Raw genomic sequence first — 18,483 nt, 5'->3', positions numbered from 1 at the left:
CAAGCATTTCACTACACCTGCAATAACATATGCTAATCAGGTGTGTGACCGATACAATTTGATTTGATTCCCCCTTCTCCCTGTTTGTGTTTGCTTGGAAATGTTGGTTATTCTCCCACAATGTCAAGTTATGTATCACTAGATTTGATTTATTACCAGATTAAGGGTATACTGGGCAACTTTTACAAGGTCTGGATGCCTTATATGGAATACAGTACAACTTTATTTCTTTATTTAACCTTTATTTAACTAGGCAAGTCAGTTAAGAACAGATTCTTATTTACAATGACGGCTTACAACTAAAGGAGTCTGTATTGAAAACATGCCTACGTCAGGGGAGATTCCTATTTAACTGCTGAGGTACTCAGTCCTGGCCCTGATGGTCTGCCGTCCTGTGGCTTGTCACTCTGGCCTTGGCCTAACACACCCAACACCAATATTAAATGTTTCACTAAGATCCTAAAGTTGAGTGGGGTGTGTTTGGTTGGGGCGCTGCAGGGTGGTGGACCCCTAGGTACAGGGCGACCCAGCTATATTGTGTGCAAGTAAAAAGAGCTCTACAGTACTATTAGTCCGATGAGTTTAAATACATGGAGGATTTGCTGTTTCTGTGTATTAATGTATATTTGAGGTGTATGTGGGTTTTTAGTTTTGTTTCCAAACCTTCCCTTGGAATTGAAGCAATTTAAGGTGTAGACTGGGAAGGAAATTGTCTTGGGAGAGAGTTTAGTCATTGACTAGACTGGTGGGGGTCGGGCATGCAGGCGACTCTGGCTGGCTGGTCGTTCTGGCAAAAATGTAATATAGAGGATATCTTAATAAAGCCAATAAAAAGTCTTTGTAGTTTTTCAAGAGTTGCTCATTTGATAGGCATTTGGTTAAAGGTGCAACACAATATCTATTGTTGAATTACTTTAGATCTAGTTCAGTCAGGTTATCCCCCCCCCCCCCACACTCACACTTCTAAAACCAAAGTGGGGCCCATGCTCTAGTGTATGTAGTGTGGGTTGTGGGCGATTGAAGTACTACTTATCTTCAACCAGTGATACAGTCAGATCCACGGAGAAGAAGACAACTGGCTGGTAAGTGCAATCAAACTGTTTTACATAGGCCTAACGGTCGATAGAATATGAATATAGGTATTTTATGGTCACCAACCCTTTTCATATGGTTTCTGCACAGTTTAGCACAGGGGCACAACTTTCACAGGGGACAGGGGGGACCCCCACATTCTGAAATTCGGATGATTTTATTTCATTATGCTTGGCAGTGACCCGCTATAGTGTTTCAGCACTGATTCTTTGATAGCAAATATTTTGTTTAATCATCCCGCACGCCAGATTGCAAAAAAAATAATTGTATAATATTAAACACGCAAGCAGCAGACAATGTGGTCAAAAAGTAATATGATGTCATTTGAGGTTCCATTATGACGCACGCTCCAAAATGTATAAAAGTCCGCCATCGCCGATTGTCTTTCATAAATCCATTAGACATGGATAGCTATAGCATCAACCTTGACTCAATGCTACAGAAGGCTGATAAGGCCATTGAGGAGAGAGAGGCTGGTCTGGGCTTCCTCTGCCCTGCCCCCTAGAGAGCCCTGCCGATAACATCAACAAGATGGTGTTTGGGCTTCTTGGGGACTGTCGTGAACGGGAAGAAGAAGGGTGCTGGACCTCCAGGTTTGAGCTCCGAGGTCACAGCCGTCCGCATTGGACCCATGGCGTCTCCAGAGACCAGCACAAAGGACCTGACTACAGAAATTGATGTGATGATGAAGAGCCTGCTGGACTCCCGCGTGGCCACTGGAGGATGGGCTCGTGGAATTGCCTGGAGTGTTAATAAGTGGAATGGTATCAAATACCTTTCCATTGGCTTCGTTCCAGATGTTATTGTGAGCCATCCTCCCCTCAGCAACCTCCACTGCTTTATGTACATCATTGTCCACCCAGTCAGAAGACCTCACCACTGAGGATTTTACGCCAGGGATAGTGCTTTTTTCATCCGGGTTAGTGCTATCCAGCATCCTTGGGACATCCCTACCCTGCCCTAAACTTAACCATAACCCTTACCTAACCTTAAACAATTTTCAACTTTTACTGGGTGACATCAGTTGGATTTCCAAATAAATCTAGAGCAACGACCGATACGGCAGAGATTTTGTGAACAGGGTAGCAGCACCCTCATGTGGCTATCAAAGAACATGACCACAGAAAACATAAACCCCAGACAGCGAAGAGATGCCAATCACATCGCGTCATACACTTATACAACATGATTGGTCGGTGGTGCAGGGGTAAACCCATATTTGATCATGTGACGTCGGTCGTATAAATACTTAGATCCTCACCACATTAACGCAACCCTAGTTTTTTTTTGAGGGAAAATGTATCGTCTTCGCCAACAGTCTTTCTCCAGGATCGCTTTTAATTCCTTTTTCTCTACCGTGCCACGGGAAGATTGTCAATTTATGAGACAGTTTAATAAAAACTGGTCGTGTATCGGCTGATTTTTGCTCATTTTCAGACGTATCTGCACGAAAATGCCAAGGTCCAAGAAGAGGAGTTCCAGGGGTAAGTAAAGTCGCTATAGACCGGGTTGTTTTGGCCTACTCTCGTGGTTTGAGTTTTGTGTGTTGTAGGAGTTGTAGTTCTGTACATTCTTACAGCTTGTTGAGCTCAACGACCGGTAATGTCTAACAGAACTACAAAAGTGTGGCATCGCTGCCCATGTTTTGTCGTTGAAATCAGAGCTTCCAGACAAAGAACTCGCTTTCTCTTAAAATAATTTTAATTAACTTCAACATCATATTGTTTGCCGATATTGTATGAGTATTGTGATTATAGAAATGACCCCCGAAACCGCGATTACAGATTTTTTTTGTTTGTTTTTAGACTGACTTTTGAAACGAATTTGTTACCTAGCAACTAACGTCCGTTGGCCAGTGTTGCTCATATGTGTTAGTTTTTAGCGAGTTCTATTTGGCTCCCTTCCTGTAAAAGGATGGGTTGTTTTGAGGACACGAAGTTTAGTTGGAAGGACGCCACAACATTTGAGTGAGATCGACAGTCGATCAGGTCAAATAATGGGATGATTCGATTATGCTGAGCGGCAGGTAACGTTAGCATAGTGAGCGTTGGTCTAGTAACCGAAAGGTTGCACACTCGAATCCCCGAGCTGACAAGGTAAACATTTCGTTCTGACCCAGAACAAGGCCGTTCTTAACCCACTGTTCCTGGCCGTCATTGAAAATACGTTTTTTTCTTAAACGAACGAGCCTGCCGTGACGTCAGCGGGCAAAAACGACGATGATGATGATGGGGGTGGGCACCGCCCATCTCATGCTTTGAACAAGGCAGCATGGTGCATCGTCCGGAAACGTACAACATGCTTTTCCATAACTAGTTCAATGTAAACGTATTTTTTCACTGGGAAGTCAGATACTACGTTATCAAAAGCAATCCGTTTTGAATGTGGGACACCGAATCCTACTCATTGCTGCACGTGCTTAACGTTTACTACTGAACTTCGCCCTGGACTTTGAACGGGGCACCTGGCTCACGCCCGGGAGGCCCGGTTCCGAAATGAATGCTATCAACTTTCACCCAGTGTATCACATGCTTGACCGTGACAGATGAATCTAATCGCGTCATGGTTATATAACACTCGCTGGACTAGCTAGCTCGGTAACTAGTTATTCACATTACAGCAAGCTAGCTACATTGCTGGCACACGTTTTATAGGGCCAGCTATGCTATAAAGCAGGATCGTGTTAGTCGACTAGCTATTTGGGTGGTGTCTGCCTCTTTTTCAGAATAGTTTGTTCAGTGCTATGGTCTGAAAAGGAAGCAATGGATTGCCACGTGAACATGGTCACGTTTACACACTGCAGAGCAGACAGTGTGGCCCTCCCTCTCAGATGGGAACAGTCTTATCGTAATAAACTGCACCAGCTGGGTTTAGATTGTCACTGCCTGGCCAGCTACCCACCCAAGGAGCTGTGCTGTTTGCACATTCAGCAGAAGACTGGGGAGCCCTTGACTTTGAGGGGAGAGAATATCAAGTGCATATCCCATAAGGGTAGCGATCTGGCTTTTGTTCTGTCAAGGTATTGCATATAAAGTTCTGTGTTGTGATTGCTTGGAAGTGTGCTAGTTAAGCCCCTGGAGTAAAATGCACACATTGTACCTACCATGACCTAATGTATGATTTGTTGGTGGGTCTGGCGTGGGACATGTAATCGTTTCAGGGGGGCAGCACGGAGCTGTGCAGCCTTTCAGCGATGAGGATGCCTCCATCGAGACCCTCAGCCGCTGCAGCAGCTTCAGTGATGCCATGAGTGTGGCAGAGGAAGGTATGTGATTGTATGTACATATGCTTGCCTGTGTCCCAGTCATAAAGTAACAACAAAGGGCAAGTTAAAAAATATTTTAAAAAGGACAAACTTTTGACCTGTCAAGTAAGTTATAAATGTCTTACAGCCCTTTTATGTTATGCTTTTATCTTAAATGGTTCAAAGAATACAATCTACAAAGGGAATAGCCTAGTACAACTCTGTATTTCTCAGGGTGTGTTGTATTCATCTTCATATGTGTAGGAGTGGAGGCTGGTGAGGAGACAGCCCAGGAGGATTTACAGTACAAGCTGAAGGTTTTCATTGACAGCACTGTTGATAAGAGGCAAGTCTAAACCACTGTGGGAAACTGATCTACCTGCTATTTCTGTTAGCTGTCTCACTTTCAGACGAGATGGAACCAGAGGCCTAGGACTGGGTTGACGAAACCTGAGATGCTATATAATGAACACAATGCAACAAGACATCATCCTTTCCATTCACAGATTGCTGCTGATAATTGAATTGTGTAGGTGTTACATAAGCTACTACAGACACTAGGCCTAAATCTTTACTGTTCTCCCTCCTTGTTGACAGTGCCAAGACCAGACAGGGAGCCCTGGATGGGCTGAAGGCTGCCATGGCAACTAGGATCCTGTACGAGTTCATTTCAGACAGGAGGATGACCATCACTGACAGCATTGAGCGGTGTCTCAAGAAAGGTTAGCTACTACAGGCTTTCACCAATTCATGCGTCATATTCCCCGAATACCAATACAGACCCACATTGTATTGTTGTATTGAGTGTTTGAATCTTTAGTTCTGGTCCAGTAGTTACTATAACCCCTCAAAGTTACTGATGATGGTAGCTGACTCTATAGGTACTCCTATCTGTCATATCTTTAATCTGGGCCTAGAGTAAAGTCTTTGTCCTCAGGTCTGGATGGAAGCTAGTCATTCCGCTACCCAAGAGTGGTAAAGTAGACCAATCGGCTGGCTGCCAGTGCTGAGCAATTTAAAAAAAATCTATCCAATGCTACTTCTGTGAACAAATTAATACTTATAGAGAAGGGAACTCAATATGTACTGCACTGACACAATTTACTTATTTGTTGAAAATATTAAGAAGTTTGTGGGAGCTGTACTGTTAGATTTCAGTGCAGCCTTTGATATTATTGACCATAACCTGTTTAATTTTGTTATGGCTTTTCATCCTCTACCATATTGTGGATCCAGATTTATCTAATTGAACTCTAGGGTTTTCTTTTAATGGAAGCTTCTCTGTCAAACATGTAAAGTGTGGTGTACCGCAGGGCAGCTCTCTAGGCCCGCTACTCTTTTCTATTTTTACCAATGACCCTGGCATTAAACAAAGCATGTGTCCATGTGTGCTGACTAAACCATATACGCATCAACCACAGCTAATGAAATCACTGAAAACCTTAATGTTTTGCAGTCTGTTTTGGAATACGTGGCCATTAAAAGTTTTCTTGATTGTCCAGTCATATGGTCAAGTGTTGCAACAAAAGACCTAGTTAAGCTCAAGGGTTGGAACCTTTTTTAAATTTTAATTTCTGCCTAAAATAACACCCAAATCAAACTCCCTCGGCTCATGACCTGATTGAATTATATGCATGTTCTTGATACCTTTTGAAAGGAAACATTTAGAAGTTTGTGGAAATGTGAAATTAATGTAGGAGAATGTAACAAATTAGATCTGGTAAAATAAAAACGCGCATCTTTGACATGCAAGAGGCCAGACGGTGATGTAGGATTCTAGGTGTATTTTAGATGTCCACGAGATGGCAGCAGTGTGCAATTTCAGACTGATCCAGTTTTTTTTTTAACCTTTTATTTAACCAGGTAGGCTGGTTGAGAACAAGTTCTCATTTGCAACTGCGACCTGGCCAAGATAAAGCATAGCAGTGTGAACAGACAACATAGTTACACATGGAGTAAACAATTAACAAGTCAATAACACAGTAGAGAAGAAAAAAAAAGGGGTAGTCTATATACAATGTGTGCAAAAAGCATGAGGGGGTAGGCGAATGATTACAATTTTGCAGATTAACACGAGTGATAAATGATCAGATGGTCATGTACAGGTAGAGATATTGGTGTGCAAAAGAGCAGAAAAGTAAATAAATACAAACAGTATGGGGATGAGGTAGGTGAAAATGGGTGGGCTATATACCAATAGACTATGTACAGCTGCAGCGATCGGTTAACTGCTCAGATAGCAGATGTTTGGAGTTGGTGAGGGAGATAAAAGTCTCCAACTTCAGCGATTTTTGCAATTCGTTCCAGTCACAGGCAGCAGAGTACTGGAACGAAAGGCGGCCAAATGAGGTGTTGGCTTTAGGGATGATCAGTGAGATACACCTGCTGGAGCGCGTGCTACGGATGGGTGTTGCCATCGTGACCAGTGAACTGGGATAAGGCGGAGCTTTACCTAGCATGGACTTGTAGACCTGGAGCCAGTGGGTCTGGCGACGAATATGTAGCGAGGGCCAGCCGACTAGAGCATACAAGTCGCAGTGGTGGGTGGTATAAGGTGCTTTAGTGACAAAACGGATGGCACTGTGATAGACTGCATCCAGTTTGCTGAGTAGAGTGTTGGAAACCATTTTGTAGATGACATCGCCGAAGTCGAGGATCGGTAGGATAGTCAGTTTTACTAGGGTAAGCTTGGCGGCTTGAGTGAAGGAGGCTTTGTTGCGGAATAGAAAGCCGATTCTTGATTTGATTTTCGATTGGAGATGTTTGATATGAGTCTGGAAGGAGAGTTTGCAGTCTAGCCAGACACCTAGGTACTTATAGATGTCCACATATGCAAGGTCGGAACCATCCAGGGTGGTGATGCTGGTCGGGCATGTGGGTGCAGGCAGCGATCGGTTGAAAAGCATGCATTTGGTTTTACTAGCGTTTAAGAGCAGTTGGAGGCCACGGAAGGAGTGTTGTATGGCATTGAAGCTCGTTTGGAGGTTGGATAGCACAGTGTCCAATGACGGGCCGAAAGTATATAGAATGGTGTCGTCTGCGTAGAGGTGGATCAGGGAATCGCCCGCAGCAAGAGCAACATCATTGATATATACAGAGAAAAGAGTCGGCCCGAGAATTGAACCCTGTGGCACCCCCATAGAAACTACCAGAGGACCGGACAGCATGCCCTCCGATTTGACACACTGAACTCTGTCTGCAAAGTAATTGGTGAACCGGGCAAGGCAGTCATCCGAAAAACCGAGGCTACTGAGTCTGCCGATAAGAATATGGTGATTGACAGAGTCGAAAGCCTTGGCAAGGTTGATGAAGACGGCTGCACAGTACTGTCTTTCATCGATGGCGGTTATGATATCGTTTAGTACCTTGAGTGTGGCTGAGGTGCACCCGTGACCGGCTCGGAAACCAGATTGCACAGCGGAGAAGGTACGGTGGGGTTCGAGATGGTCAGTGACCTGTTTGTTGACTTGGCTTTCGAAGACCTTAGATAGGCAGGGCAGGATGGATATAGGTCTGTAACAGTTTGGGTCCAGGGTGTCTCCCCCTTTGAAGAGGGGGATGACTGCGGCAGCTTTCCATTCCTTGGGGATCTCAGACGATATGAAAGAGGTTGAACAGGCTAGTAATAGGGGTTGCGACAATGGCGGCGGATAGTTTCAGAAATAGAGGGTCCAGATTGTCAAGCCCAGCTGATTTGTACGGGTCCAGGTTTTGCAGCTCTTTCAGAACATCTGCTATCTGGATTTGGGTAAAGGAGAACCTGGAGAGGCTTGGGCGGGGAGCTGCGGGGGGGCGGAGCTGTTGGCCGAGGTTGGAATAGCCAGGCGGAAGGTTATGGCCAGCCGTTGAGAAATGCTTATTGAAGTTTTCGATAATCATGGATTTATCGGTGGTGACCGTGTTACCTAGCCTCAGTGCAGTGGGCAGCTGGGAGGAGGTGCTCTTGTTCTCCATGGACTTCAGTGTCCCAGAACTTTTTGGAGTTGGAGCTACAGGATGCAAACTTCTGCCTGAAGAAGCTGGCCTTAGCTTTCCTGACTGACTGCGTGTATTGGTTCCCGGACTTCCCTGAACAGTTGCATATCACGGGGACTGTTCGATGCTATTGCAGTCCGCCACAGGATGTTTTTGTGCTGGTCGAGGGCAGTCAGGTCTGGAGAGAACCAAGGGCTGTATCTGTTCTTAGTTCTGCATTTTTTGAACGGAGCATGCTTATCTAAAATGGTGAGGAAGTTACTTTTAAAGAATGACCAGGCATCCTCAACTGACGGGATGAGGTCAATGTCCTTCCAGGATACCCGGGCCAGGTCGATTAAAAAGGCCTGCTCACAGAAGTGTTTTAGGGAGCGTTTGACAGTGATGAGGGGTGGTCGTTTGACTGCGGCTCCGTAGCGGATACAGGCAATGAGGCAGTGATTGCTGAGATCCTGGTTGAAGACAGCGGAGGTGTATTTGGAGGGCCAGTTGGTCAGGATGACGTCTGAGGGTGCCCTTGTTTACAGAGTTAGGGTTGTACCTGGTGGGTTCCTTGATGATTTGTGTGAGATTGAGGGCATCTAGCTTAGATTGTAGGACTGCTGGGGTGTTAAGCATATCCCAGTTTAGGTCACCTAACAGAACAAACTCTGAAGCTAGATGGGGGGGGGGGGGGGGGGGGGGGTCGGTAGCAGTCCAGGGCACAGCTGGGAGCTGAGGGGGGTCGGTAGCAGGCGGCAACAGTGAGAGACTTATTTCTGGAGAGAGTAATTTTCAAAATTAGTAGTTCGAACTGTTTGGGTATGGCCTTGGAAAGTATGACATTACTTTGCAGGCTATCTCTGCAGTAGACTGCAACTCCTCCCCCTTTGGCAGTTCTATCTTGACGGAAGATGTTATAGTTGGGTATGGAAATCTCTGAATTTTTGGTGGCCTTCCTGAGCCAGGATTCAGACACAGCAAGGACATCAGGGTTAGCAGAGTGTGCTAAAGCAGTGAGTAAAACAAACTTAGGGAGGAGGCTTCTGATGTTGACATGCATGAAACCAAGGCTTTTTCGATCACAGAAGTCAACAAATGAGGGTGCCTGGGGACATGCATGGCCTGGGTTTACCTCCACATCACCCGTGGAACAGAGAAGGAGTAGTATGAGGGTGCGGCTAAAGGCTATCAAAACTGGTCGCCTAGAGCGTTGGGGACAGATAATAAGAGGAGCAGGTTTCTGTGCATGGTAGAATATATTCAGGGCATAATGCGCAAACGGGTATGGTGGGGTGCGGGTACAGCGGAGGTAAGCCCAGGCACTGGGTGATGATGAGAGGTTGTATCTCTGGACATGCTGGTTGTAATGGGTGAGGTCACCGCATGTGTGGGAGGTGGGACAGGAGTTATCAGGGGTGTGAAGGGTGGAACTAGGGGCTCCATTGAACTAAAACAATGATAACTAACCTGAACAACAGTATACAAGGAATATTGACATTTGAGAGAGACATACAGCGAGGCATACAGTAATCACAGGTATTGAATTGGGAAAGCTAGCTAAAACAGTAGGTGAGACAACAGCTAGTCAGCTAGCACAACAACAGCAGGTAAAATGGCGTTGACTAGGCAACGGGGCCAACAGATAAAACAAACAAGCAGAATGGAGTACCGTGTTAAATGGACAGTCCAGCGTGCATCAGCTATGTAGCCAAGAGATCAGTGTCCAGGGGGCAGCGGTGGATGGGGCAGGGAAGCTGGACTGGCGAGTGTTATCCAGGTTAAAGAAAAACTAACAATGACTAGATAGCTTGTAGCTAGTTAGCTGGTTAGCTTCTGGAGGTTCTTGAGTGTGTTCTAAAAATTAAAAATAATAGCGATTCCGTATCACATTGGGTGAGGCAGGTTTCCGGAAGGTATAAACAAATTAAAAATCAAGAGAGAAAGTAAATATGGGTCCAGTGAGTGTTTGGGACGCGGCGATTCAGACGGTTAGCAGGCCTGTGCTAACAAGCTAACAGTTCGTAGGCCCGGGCTAAACAAGGTAGCAGTTAGCGGACCGGAGCTAGACAAGCTAGCAGTTAGCAGGCCGAATTAGCAAGCAGGGAGATGGCGAGGGCTAGAGAGTTAGCCTTTGGGGGACGTCGCGATGGGGTGAGTCTGTTTATTCCTCTTCATGCGGTGACATCGATAGACCGGTCGTGGGCCCGGGTATTGTAGCCCAGGAGTATGCTACGGTGGTAGCACAGGTGCGCTGGCCGGGCTAGCTTCAAGCTAAGTGGGTGGAAACGCTAGCCAGGAGTAATCATCTGGGGTTGCGGTTTAGCTAGATAGCTAGTTGTGAAGATCCAGCTGAAAAATGTTCCGTTTGCGGTGGGAATCCGGGGATGAAAAATAAATAGGTCCGCTATGCTCTGGTTAGAGTCGTGTTGTTCGAACTGGCGAGAGCTTTCCGAGCTAAAGGTTAGCTGATGACCGGTTAGCTGAAGACCGCTAGCATAGCTGGTGGTTAGCTGGCTAGCTTCAGTTGAGGGGTTCCGAAGTAAATATAAATACTTTAGGAAAAATTTACTGCTACGCCATAAAGAATTACATCACTACACTATTTTGTATCCGGTCTGCCAGGAGTTTGCCCAAATGTGCTGAAATTGTCAAGTTATACATGTACATTTTATTTTACCTTTATTTAACTAGGCAAGTCAGTTAAGAACAAATTCTTATTTTCAATGACTGCCTAGGAACAGTGGGTTAACTGACTGTTCAGGGGCAGAACGACAGATTTGTACCGTGTCAACTCGGGATATGAACTTGCAACCTTTCGGTTACTAGCCCAACGCTCTAACCACTAGGCTACCCTGCCGCTCCGCTCGTTCATACATAACTATAGTTAACATACAAAAATAATATGGTGAGTTTGGATACTCCCAAGAATGTCATACATGATGGCTCATTAGCTTCCCTACAGAAAAGACACCAACATTCTCATCTAGATGGCTGGGTGGGTGAGGTGGCAGTGGGGTCAAACAGTAGAACCCAAAATAGATTTTATCAAACAAAACTATGCTACATTTTCCAGGATGACAAACCAGAGCAAGAGCTGCCATTCAGAGGTGAATGTATCAAACCAGTTGCTGTGATGAGTGTTTAGTTGTTGCGCATTATCCTCAAACAATAGCATGGTGTTTTTTTTGCTGTAATAGCTACTGTAAATTGGACACAGCAGTTCGATTAACAATTATTCAAGCTTTCTGCTCATAAGACATGTCGATGACCAGGAAAGTTGGCTGTTTACAATGTCATTCTAGTCGCATATTGAGCAACAACTGTCCCGGTTTAGGGACACCGCATGCCAGTCTCTCTTGGCTACGAGTTGAGGAAAGACTGACTGCGTCACTTGTTTTTATAACATTCATGTGTTTGAAATTCCCAATTTGCAGAGGCAACTTAAAAGCACACAAGGGTCACCCCAAGGGTCTTTTCACAGTTCCCAGGTACAGAATAAATTCAAGGAAATGTACAGTATTATACAGAGCCATGAGTGCATGGTACAATCTTCCATCTTATATAGTGCAAGTGAACCGCAAACCTGGTTTCAAAAAACAAATACAATGCCTCTCCCCCATGTGACCTACTTGTTGTGTATGTACTGACATGTATGTCTAACTGATAATGTGCATGCTGTTTTTTAAATGCATGTAAAGTCTTGTCTAATGTGTGCTTCGTCAGACCCCAGTAAGACTAGCTGTTGCTAATGGGGATCCTAATAAATGAAATCCCTCTCTCAGGTAAAGGACCGGAGCAGTGTGCAGCAGCCTCCCTGGCCTGTCTGCTGTGTATTCAGCTGGGCTCAGGCGTTGAGAGCGAAGAGGTGTTCAAGACCCTCAAACCCATCTTCAAGAACATTCTGTTGGATGGAGCAGCCAACATCCAAGCCAGACAAGCTGTGAGTATCTGCCTGGACCCCGTCGTTAAAATAGGTTTGGTTTGCTAAACTCAGCAAAAAAAAAAGAAACGTCCTCTCACTGTCAACTGTTTTATTTTCAGCAAACTTAACATGTGTAAATATTTGTATCAACATAAGATTTAACAACTGAGACAAACTGAACAAGTTCCACAGACATGTGACTAACAGAAATTGAATGTGTCCCTGAACAAGAGGGGGGGGGGGGGGGGGGGTCAAAATTAAGTCAGTATCTGGTGTGGCCACTGGCTGCATTAAGTACTGCAGTGCATCTCCTCATGGACTGCACCAGATTTGCCAGTTCTTGCTATGAGATGAATCCGACCATCACACCTGGTGAGACAAAACTGCGACTCGTCAATGGAGAGCACTTTTTGCCAGTCCTGTCCTGTCCAGCGATGGTGGGTTTGTGCCCATAGGCGACATTGTTGCCAGTGATGTCTGGTGAGGACCTGCTTTACAACAGGCCCTCAGTCCAGCCTATTGCGGACAGTCTGAGTACTGATGGAGGGATTGTGCGTTCCTGGTGTAACTCAGGAAGTTGTTGTTGCCATCCTGTACCTGTCCTGCGGGTGTGATGTTTGGATGTATCGATCCTGTGCAGGTGTTACATGTGGTCAGCCACTGCAAGGACAATCAGCTGTCCATCTTGTCTCACAGTATGGACTTTAATTTATTGCCCTGGCCACAGCTGCAGTCCTCATGCCTCCTTGCAGCATGCCTAGGGCTCGTTCATGCAGATAAGCAGGGACCCTGGGCGTCTTTCTTTTGGTGTTTTCAGAGTCAGTAGAAAGGCCTCTTTTTAGTGTCCTAAGTTTTCATAACTGTGACCTTAATTGCCCACAGTCTGTAAGCTGTTAGTCTTAATGACTGTTCCACAGGTGCATGTTCATTAATTGATTATGGTTCATTGAACAAGCATGGGAAACGGTGTTTAAACCCTTTACAATGAAGATCTGAAGTTATTTGGATTTTTACAAGTTCTTTCAAAGACAGGGTCCTGAAAAAGGGACGTTTCTTTATTTGGTGAGTTTATAAGTGGCCTTTTGTTTCCTTTATAGTGTGCAACAAGTTTGGGCCTGTGCACTCTGGTGGCGGAAGATGACATCCTGGTATGTGGCTATGTTTGACATTCCAATGTGACTATGCTTGATTGTATGTGGAACTACTTTGCCAAATTCTTCAGCAGCACAAGAGACATTCTGTCTAACATTTATTCTGTTCAGCATTTTAAACAAGGTACAGAAACCAAGACCTCTCTCAAAATGACTGCATAGTCCAATCTCACACCCTGGTTAAACCTAAATGATGAACCTCTTTCTCTCTGGGTATCCAGGATGTGTATGCTACCATGGAGAGCTTTGAGAGTTTGTTCATGCGTTCCTATGTGAAGGAGGATGGGAGTCGCCCCTCTCTCAACCCCCAGACCACACTGCTCCACACCAACGCCCTCCTCTCCTGGGCCCTGCTGCTCACAATCTGCACAGGCAGCCAGGTCAAAGCAGTCACACACAAGTATGTACTTAACTCGAACCTCTTAAGTCCCTCTGGGACACGACTTTCAGTCCATTTCAGCCTATGTCTTTGGATGCTTCTGATCAAAACAATATAGTGAATGTGTTCCTGACGTCCTTACCTGTCCAGTTGTCTTGCCAGTGTGGATGAAGGCAATATCATGGCGATGGGAAGCCTTAAATAGAAAGTCTACTTGTGTTTGACTGAAATGTTTGTCTTTCAGGCACCTGCCCAAACTTCCCCGGTTGTTGGAGAATGATGACGTCAACATGAGGATAGCAGCGGGAGAGACCATCGCTCTGCTGTTTGAGCTGGCTAGGGACATGGACCCTGTAAGTGCTCACCTGTTCTTTGGTCTGTGTGGCTCAGTTCCTTTTAAATTCAGGAGATTCAATCAGATTTCATTTAGGAAGTTCAAACAAATCTCATTGGATTTTCAATCCTGTTGTACTAGGAAATGGGGGGGGGGGGGGGATTTCACTATTCGACCAGTATCGTGAATTTGTTGGATATTCGGACATTCTAAATGTACAGTACCAGTCAACAGTTTGGACCCACCTTCAGCATTTGAGGCTTTTTCTACAGCCTTGAGGTGTGTTAGGTCATTGTCCTGTTGAAAAAAAACAAATGATTGTCCTGCTATGTGCAAAGCAGATGGATTGGCGTATCGCTGCAGAATGTGATAGAATTTAATTAAAAATAAATCAAACCGTGTCACCAGAATAGCACCATCACACCACCACCATTCTTCTCTTGGGAACCACACAAGTGTCGATCATCCGTTAACCTACTCTGTCTCAAAGGCACGGCAAGTGGAACCAAAAATCTGAAATTTGGACTCATCAGAACAAAGGATCGATTTCCACCTGTCGAATGTCCATTGCTCATTTCTTGGCCCAAGCAAGTCTCCTCTTATTGGTGTCCTTTAGTAGTGATTTCTTTGCAGAAATTTGACCATGAAGGCCTCATTCATGCAGTCTACTCTGAACAGTTGCTGTGTCTGTTATTTGAACTCTGATGCATTTATTTGGGCTGCAATCTGAGGCTGGTAACTAATGAACTTATCCTCTGCAGCAGAGGTAACTCTGGGTCTTTTCTTTCCTGTGGCGGGACTCATGAGAGCCAGTTTCATAGTGCGTTCTGATTTTATGCGAGTGCACTTGAAGAAACTTTCAAACTTCTTCAAATTTTCTGCAGTATTGACCATGTCTGTCGTTTCTATTTGCTTATTTGAGCTGTTCTTGCCATAATATGGACTTAGCCCTATTTGGTAAAAGACCATCTTCTGTATACCACCCCTACCATGTCACAACACAACTGATCGGCTCAAATGCATTTAGGAAAGAAATTACACAAATGAACTTTGAACAAGGCACACCTGTTAATTGAAATGCATTCCAGGTGACTACTTCCATGAAGCTGGTTCAAGTCAGGGTGGTTACTTTGAAAATATATTTAGATTTTAACACTTGTGTTTTTTTTGTTTTTTTGGTTACTACATGATTCCAAATGTCATGCCATAGCTTGTCTTCACTATTCGAAAATGTAAAAAATTGTACAAATAAAGAAAAGCCCTTGAGTAGGTGTCCAAACTATTGACTGGTTGTCTGTATATAAAATGGTGTGTACTTTCTGTCCTGAAGTGCTGCGGCAGTGCCGGTTAGATAGGCGCGAGCAGACGGCGGCAGAGAGCTTGTCTTGGCTGTTATTTATCCCCATATAGCCTTCCCTCAGCCTGTTTTGGCTGGAGTAGCCTTGAATAGCTAGCTGGGTTAATTGCTCGTTGTAGCCTACTCCTCATTTTGGTCACTTTTATAATTCTAACTTTATTCCATCTAGCATTAGTGAACTCTCTACATATGCTAAACATGGAGCCGCTTTGATTGGCCAACAAGCTACACGTGAAGGCTACAGTTTTTATTTTTTAATGGGGCACTTCATAAACTGTTTAAATGTGTTGTATAATTTGTCATGGTATCCTTGTATGTAACAATGTCACATGGTTATTTTAATGTAGAGAAAGCCTTTTTCAGTTAAAATATACCTACCTATAAGTAGTTTTTGCTCAAATGAATACTACATTTTTTTGAATACTAATGCCAGTTTTGGATATTCGTCTGGCTGTGCACATCCCCATCCTGTACTGAATTAAAATGGCATTTTACTGAAATGCAGTGCCAGCATAGCATGTTAATCTGTAAACACTTGAGTGATGACTGACCATGCTCTGTTGTGACGTTCTCAGGAGTTTGAGTATGACGACTGGGAGCCCCTGTGTGACAAGCTCAACTCTCTGGCCACCGACTGCAACAAACACCGTGCCAAGACTGACAAGAGGAAGCAGAGGTCTGTGTTCAGGGACGTGCTCAAGGCTGTGGAGGTGAGCGGGCAGATTATACAATAGTAGGTGAGCACTGTCTGGGGAATAGAATTTGAATTTCATGTGATGACTCATTGCTGATTCATGGTGGGAATTCTGTGTGCCTCTGTTGGCAGCTGGTTGCCATTGCCAACCTAATCTACCCTTGTTATCAATAACGTTTACCCATTTTGTTGTCTTGTGAGAATCCAGAACAGTGTAGCCTTGCCTCAGCTGGTGTGTGTGTGTGTGTGTGTGTGTGTGTTAGGAGAGAGACTTTCAGACTGAGACAATCCGCTTCAGCACCGAGCGTATGACCATCGACAGCTGGGTGAGGAAGAGGACTTACGACGCCTTCAGGGAGTTTGTGGGCTCTGGCATGAACTACCACCTACAGGCCAATGAGTTTATTCGTGACGTGTTTCAACTGGGACCCCCCATGCTGGTTGACGCGGCCACACTGAAGTCCATGAAAATCTCCCGCTTCGAAAGGGCAAGTATCCTTACTAGACTGCGTACTTTTGTTTCTTTGACTAATTGAACTCGACTAACTTTTTGAAAAGGTCACAAGTGCATTTTCTTTCAATTAACCCGATCAGTCTCGAGACGATTTTGGCTGGTGTCATCCGACTTTAATGTCCAGCCCTTTATATTTAGCCTCAGACCCAGCCCCTTCGGGATCTGCCCATGTCTCACAAACACCGCTCTAGCTCACCCCACCCCTCCGTTAATCACGCAGACCAACGGATGCAGAAGAAATGGATTTATCCAATGGTACAACACGGCAGTCAGTAGCTGAAACGTACACTGCTTTAAAAGGGGCTAGAAGTGCAAATCATGTCGCGGATGGACTCATTGGGTTAATTCTTTGCGCATTTCAAATGGATATACCAACGCAAAAAAGAACCTGTCTCTTATTGTGTTAACATTGCGGTTTTCTTTTCCAGCACCTCTACAATGCGGCTGCATTCAAGGCTCGGACAAAGGCCAGGAACAAGTTCAGAGACAAGAGGGTTGACGTTGGGGAGTTTTGATGTGATTTAATGGGTCCAACCTGCTCTTTTATTCACCATCAATTGAACCTTCTTGAATATCACTGTTACTATCCTTAATTTATCCAGTTAAGTGTTTGGTATTTGTAAATATGAATAATCATGTCTGTCGCAAGTGATTCTCTATTCCCCATAGGCTTGCCAGTGTCTATGTAGGGAATAAAGTGTTGTGAGGTGTAGACTTTGTTGCTCTGTTTTAATGTTTGTGTTCCATTAACATTGAGTTATAATATTTGAAAATGCACTAATTGGTTAATGTTTCCTATGGACTTCCCCTTGGACCCTAGTTTATTGTCTGGTGTTTTGTTATACACAGATTATACCTAGTATTTAGTCGCCCTCAGAACAGCCTCAATTCGCTGGGGCATGGACTACAAGTCTACCACATGGATGCTGGCTCATGTCGACTCCAATGTTTACCACTGTTGGCTGGATGTCCTTTGAGTGGTGGAGCATTCCTGATACACATGGGGAAACGGTGTGTGTATACCCTGTGGTGTTGCAGTTCTTGACACAAACCGGTGTGCCTGGCACGTACTGCAATACCCTGTTCAAGGGCATTTAAATCTCTTGCCGGTTCATCTTCTGAATTGCACATGACACAATCCACATCTCAAGGCTTAAAAATCACTCTTTAACCCATCTCGTCCCTTTCATCTACACTGGTGGAAGAGGCTTTAACAAGTGACATCAATAAGGGCTCATAGCTTTCACCTGCTCAGTTTGTCCTGTAAAGACGGGGGTGTTAATGTTTTGTACACTCAGTGTAGTTTGTCTATTGGATGTGAGAAACTCAAATAAATACTAACTATACTAGTCTCAATGTGTGTTTCTTGCTCTTCAGTACATATCACCCAGTCAATCATTGTTATGATTTAGTCCTAAAGCAGGATAAGACTCATGTTAAGCTGAGGTGTATCGTCTTATGTAATGGGTTTCTCTGACACACAAAATGAGTAGAAGAGCAGAGCCCAATTAGCAGACAACCAAATGGACTTCTGGCTAATTGACTCTATTCTCTCAGCTTTTCCTGGAAGCCGATTTCACATTTGAGGAACTGCTTTACAGTTGCCTATGAAATGGTCACGTTGACACAACGCCACAGCTGAACACGTTTTTCAGAGAATGTTGCCGTTTGTACATATGGCTGTAAAATGGGTCCTCCAGAGATATGCGCTTTAATCCTTCTGTAAACTGAGTGAGGAACAGACTGGGGAAGATGATGTTGCGGCACTACAGTACTTGATGTTCTTCCCACAAGTATGACTTGTAATAGAACACTAACCCAGCAGTGACGCATGATTAA

At 44.6% G+C, this 18,483-nt stretch overlaps 1 protein-coding gene across 3 annotated transcripts; it reads left to right on the top strand.

Annotated features, from left to right (window-relative positions):
* Positions 1-2,357: 2,357 nt before the first annotated feature.
* On the top strand, positions 2,358-17,995 carry ifrd1 (interferon-related developmental regulator 1). 3 transcript variants are annotated; one of them, XM_020452062.2, is made up of 11 exons: positions 2,358-2,576; positions 4,253-4,357; positions 4,601-4,682; positions 4,934-5,058; positions 12,076-12,233; positions 13,313-13,363; positions 13,588-13,766; positions 13,990-14,098; positions 16,012-16,146; positions 16,394-16,618; positions 17,073-17,995. In XM_020452062.2, exons 1-11 carry the CDS (start codon positions 2,546-2,548, stop codon positions 17,157-17,159), a joined length of 1,287 nt encoding a protein of 428 aa, XP_020307651.1. In that variant the 5' UTR covers positions 2,358-2,545; the 3' UTR covers positions 17,160-17,995. The 3 variants fall into 3 exon arrangements, with proteins under 3 accessions (XP_020307651.1, XP_020307650.1, XP_020307652.1); XM_020452061.2 differs by having other exon boundaries at positions 4,229-4,357; XM_020452063.2 differs by lacking the exon at positions 2,358-2,576 and adding an exon at positions 3,829-4,111.
* Positions 17,996-18,483: the final 488 nt, after the last annotated feature.

The sequence above is a fragment of the Oncorhynchus kisutch genome, linkage group LG19 (assembly GCF_002021735.2).
Source record: "Oncorhynchus kisutch isolate 150728-3 linkage group LG19, Okis_V2, whole genome shotgun sequence".
Classification (NCBI taxonomy): Eukaryota; Metazoa; Chordata; class Actinopteri; order Salmoniformes; family Salmonidae; genus Oncorhynchus; species Oncorhynchus kisutch.
Note: the sequence above shows the minus strand (reverse complement) of the source record. Positions and strands in the feature narration are given on the sequence as shown.

Excerpts from the sequence above, each read along its gene's own strand:
- ifrd1 (XM_020452061.2), top strand. The coding sequence starts at position 2,546 with ATGCCAAGGTCCAAGAAGAGGAGTTCCAGGG. Across the intron at positions 4,358-4,600 it reads CATGAGTGTGGCAGAGGAAG|GAGTGGAGGCTGGTGAGGAG; the intron begins GTATGTGATTGT and ends TCATATGTGTAG. Across the intron at positions 5,059-12,075 it reads TGAGCGGTGTCTCAAGAAAG|GTAAAGGACCGGAGCAGTGT; the intron begins GTTAGCTACTAC and ends TCCCTCTCTCAG.